This window comes from Plasmodium gallinaceum, assembly GCF_900005855.1.
Source record: "Plasmodium gallinaceum strain 8A genome assembly, contig: PGAL8A_v1_119, whole genome shotgun sequence".
In the NCBI taxonomy this organism is placed as follows: domain Eukaryota; phylum Apicomplexa; class Aconoidasida; order Haemosporida; family Plasmodiidae; genus Plasmodium; species Plasmodium gallinaceum.
Genome location: NW_021628276.1, coordinates 997,022 through 1,000,358, shown reverse-complemented (window position 1 = coordinate 1,000,358; position 3,337 = coordinate 997,022). Strand labels below are relative to the sequence as shown.

General features: G+C 13.2%; 2 protein-coding genes across 2 annotated transcripts in view; both read right to left on the bottom strand.

Moving 5' to 3' along the window:
- PGAL8A_00439100 (protein kinase, putative) overlaps positions 1-485 on the bottom strand; it is a gene marked incomplete at both ends in the record, with an annotated part of 5,721 nt that extends 5,236 nt beyond the window's left edge. The window contains one exon of the mRNA XM_028673129.1: positions 129-485. Coding sequence (XP_028529613.1) covers positions 129-485 — 357 coding nt within the window. The remainder of the gene's footprint in view (positions 1-128) is intronic.
- Positions 486-1,740: 1,255 nt separating this feature from the next.
- PGAL8A_00439000 (conserved Plasmodium protein, unknown function) lies at positions 1,741-1,896 on the bottom strand (the record flags this gene model as incomplete). Its single annotated transcript, XM_028673128.1, has 1 exon — positions 1,741-1,896. One exon carries the CDS (start codon positions 1,894-1,896, stop codon positions 1,741-1,743), a length of 156 nt encoding a protein of 51 aa, XP_028529612.1.
- Between the last annotated feature and the right edge of the window lie 1,441 nt (positions 1,897-3,337).

Here is a 3,337-nt window from a genome sequence, read left to right as displayed (position 1 = left end):
AAAAAAAAAAAAAAAAAAAAAAAAAAAAAAAAAAAAAAAAAAAAAAAAAAAAAAAAGGTAAAAGACTTAGTATATAATTCTATTATTCTTTTATTTTATTATTGTTCTCTTTTAATTATTTATATTACAATTTCTTGGTTTGATTTTAATTTTCTTAGTGTTTCTATATGAGATTTGTGTTTATTTTCACTAGTCTCACTTTTTTCATTTTCATTTTCAATGTTACTTAATTTATTTTCTTTTGAATCTTCCAACTCATTATTATTAGTAGTAGGATTATAAATAGTAGTAATATAAGTATTTATATTATTATTAATATTCCTATTATCATTACTATTAAAACTGTTATATGCATTTGTAGTAGTATTAACATTTCTATTAAAATTATTATCAATATTACTATGAAAATTGTTAATATTATTAATGCTATTGTTAGAAATTTTGTAATTATTGTTGTTGTTATAAGTATTGGAATTATTATTCATTTTCTCAAAAAAAAAAAAAAAATAATAATAATAAATAATGAATAATATACTTATTATGCAATTTGATTTATTTTAATTAATTTTTTCTTTTTTATCTTAACTATATATGTAATAAGACATTTTAGATTTCTATAAAAATTTTTTTGTATTAAAATAATTTTAGAATATTACATTTTATTTATACGATATTATAAATTAAATATTGAAAATGTCATTTTAAATGAAAAATAAAGAATTTTTTTTTTTAAAAAATAACTATTTATTAATTCTTTATTTTTATTATTATACTAAAATATAAATGCCTGCAAATATTGTAAATAAAATATTTTACGTAGAGATAATTTTTTAGTGTTACTGATATGTAGTTCCCTAATAATATTAATAAATTATTTTTTTTTTTTTTTTATTTTTACTTTATTTTTGTTATCTAAAAAAATGAAAAAAGAAAAAAATGAACACAAGGATATTATTAATGCACTTACATTTTGTAGGAGGGTGTTTTACAAACAAAGTAAAATTCATAAGTTATTAAAAACATAAGACAAAAACTTTATTTTTTTGCAAAATGATAAAAATAAAATAAAGTTTTTTTTTTATATATATCTTATTTGTCATTGTTTTTTATTTTTAAAAAAGTAAAAAAAAAAAAAAAAAAGAAATAAGATAATTAAAATATAATATATGTTATATATAAAGAAAAAAAAAAAAAAATGTATTAATATATGTAAAACTTCTAGTTAACATAAAAAACTGAAAATGTTTGATATAAAAAATGAAAAATATATAAATATATATATATATAACAAAAGTAGAAAAATAATTTATTTTTCTCTTTAAAATAAAACTTTAAGTAATTTTAAAATATAAACAATATTATATATATATATATATTTATGTTTTTTAAATAGATAATAAAAAATATTCCATTTATAAGTATTATATGTTTTCTATTTTTGTAATTTATATAGGAATATTGTATATATAGCTTAATTTTATTTTCCATTAATGTCATATTTAAACAAATATAAGTTTTAAAAAATTATAATTAATGTATTACCTATTTCTTTTCTTTAATTTAATCTTTTTTCTTTTTATCATTAATATAAAATATGTTAAAATATTCTTATTTGTACAAATATATAAATATTGTATTCTTGCACGTCCTGTCTTTCTATTTATCTACTTTATTTCATCTTTTTATGATTTCATCAAAATTATTTTTTTCCATTTATTTCAAATATATAAATGCTTTTTTTTAATCTACTTCAAAATAAAAATCAGGTTTTCTTTTTTTATCATCAGGGACATTATTTTTATTGAATACAAAAATTAAAACAATACATATTATTGGTGAAGTTGCTATACAAAGTTTTAAAATTGTTATTAGTATAGAAAATATTGTGCTTAACATTTTGACAAAAAAATTTATAAAAATAGTTAATAAAAGAGAATTAATTTATCATATATTTCATATATATTAAAATTTATATCATATTTTATATAATAATTAATATAAAATTGTATAATATTTTTAGTTAATGTTTTCTTATTCTTTATATAAAAAAAGTATTTCTGTTATGGAGATATATAATTTTTTTTTTTTTATTTATTTTGTTATTTTTTTTAAATATTTATGTTATTTTATTATTTTATTTTATTTTTTTTTTTTTTTATGAGAAATTAATGTGCATGTTTTTGTTCAATAATGTTTTTTTTTTTTAATAGTTTAAAAAACTAAAAATTAAAAATGACAAATCATAGAAAAAAGTATTTATATATATAATTGTTATAGAAAAAACAAATTTAAATTATATATAAAAATAATTTTTTTATAATTTATGTAAAATGTGTAAAATTTAAAAGAATTTCTCATAAAATTAGAAAATGAATTTCTCTTCAATAAATATGTATATTTGTAATAAAAAATATAAAAATTTATTTTTCACATAAGATCAACTTAAAATAATAAAGAGTTATAAAATGCAATATATCAAAACAAAATATTTTTTTTATTTATTTTATTATTTTCATAAAAATGCACTAATGGTTTTACGAGAAAACGAATTTTATCATTTGTAAAAGTAGTAATGGAAAAATAGTTCCAAGAAGGTTAATAATGTTATTAAAATTAATAAAAATATAAAATGATAAAATAGAAAAAAAAAAAAAAAACCAATGAAAATTTATAATTGGTATAGATATTTCTTTTTTTATTATTAAATGTAAGTTTTTTCATAAAACAAATTAAAAAAGGTAAAAATGATTGTTCTAATTATTTAGAATTATATTAAAAAATTCATATATAAATTAAAAGTTATTTTTTTTACTATTTTTTTTTTTTTTTTTTAGAAGTAAAAAAGATATATATATATATATATATATATATATATATATAAATATATATATATATATGTATATATAAATTAATGTAAATATATTTGTGATGTTGCATAAAATTTTTTGTTATATATTTCATATAAGATGTCTTTATGGAAATATTAATTTATAATGTTAGAAATATTTCATTAATACTAGATATTAATTTTATCTTTTTAAAAAGAAGGATATCATTCTTTGAAATACAATAAAATACTTACAATAACTTAACATATAAAAAGACAAAGTTTTAATATATATATTTAACTTATTTGTATAACTTTTTTTTTAATTTAAAGAATTACTTTTATAGATATTTAATGAACCTAAATTTGTTAAAAAATTTTTGGAGATTTTTATTTATTAAAAATAGTAGATATACACACATATGTATATATTATTTTATTTTCAAAGATAAAAAAAAAAAAAAAAAAAAAAAAAAAAAATTAAAAAATAATATTTACAATAAAAAAAAA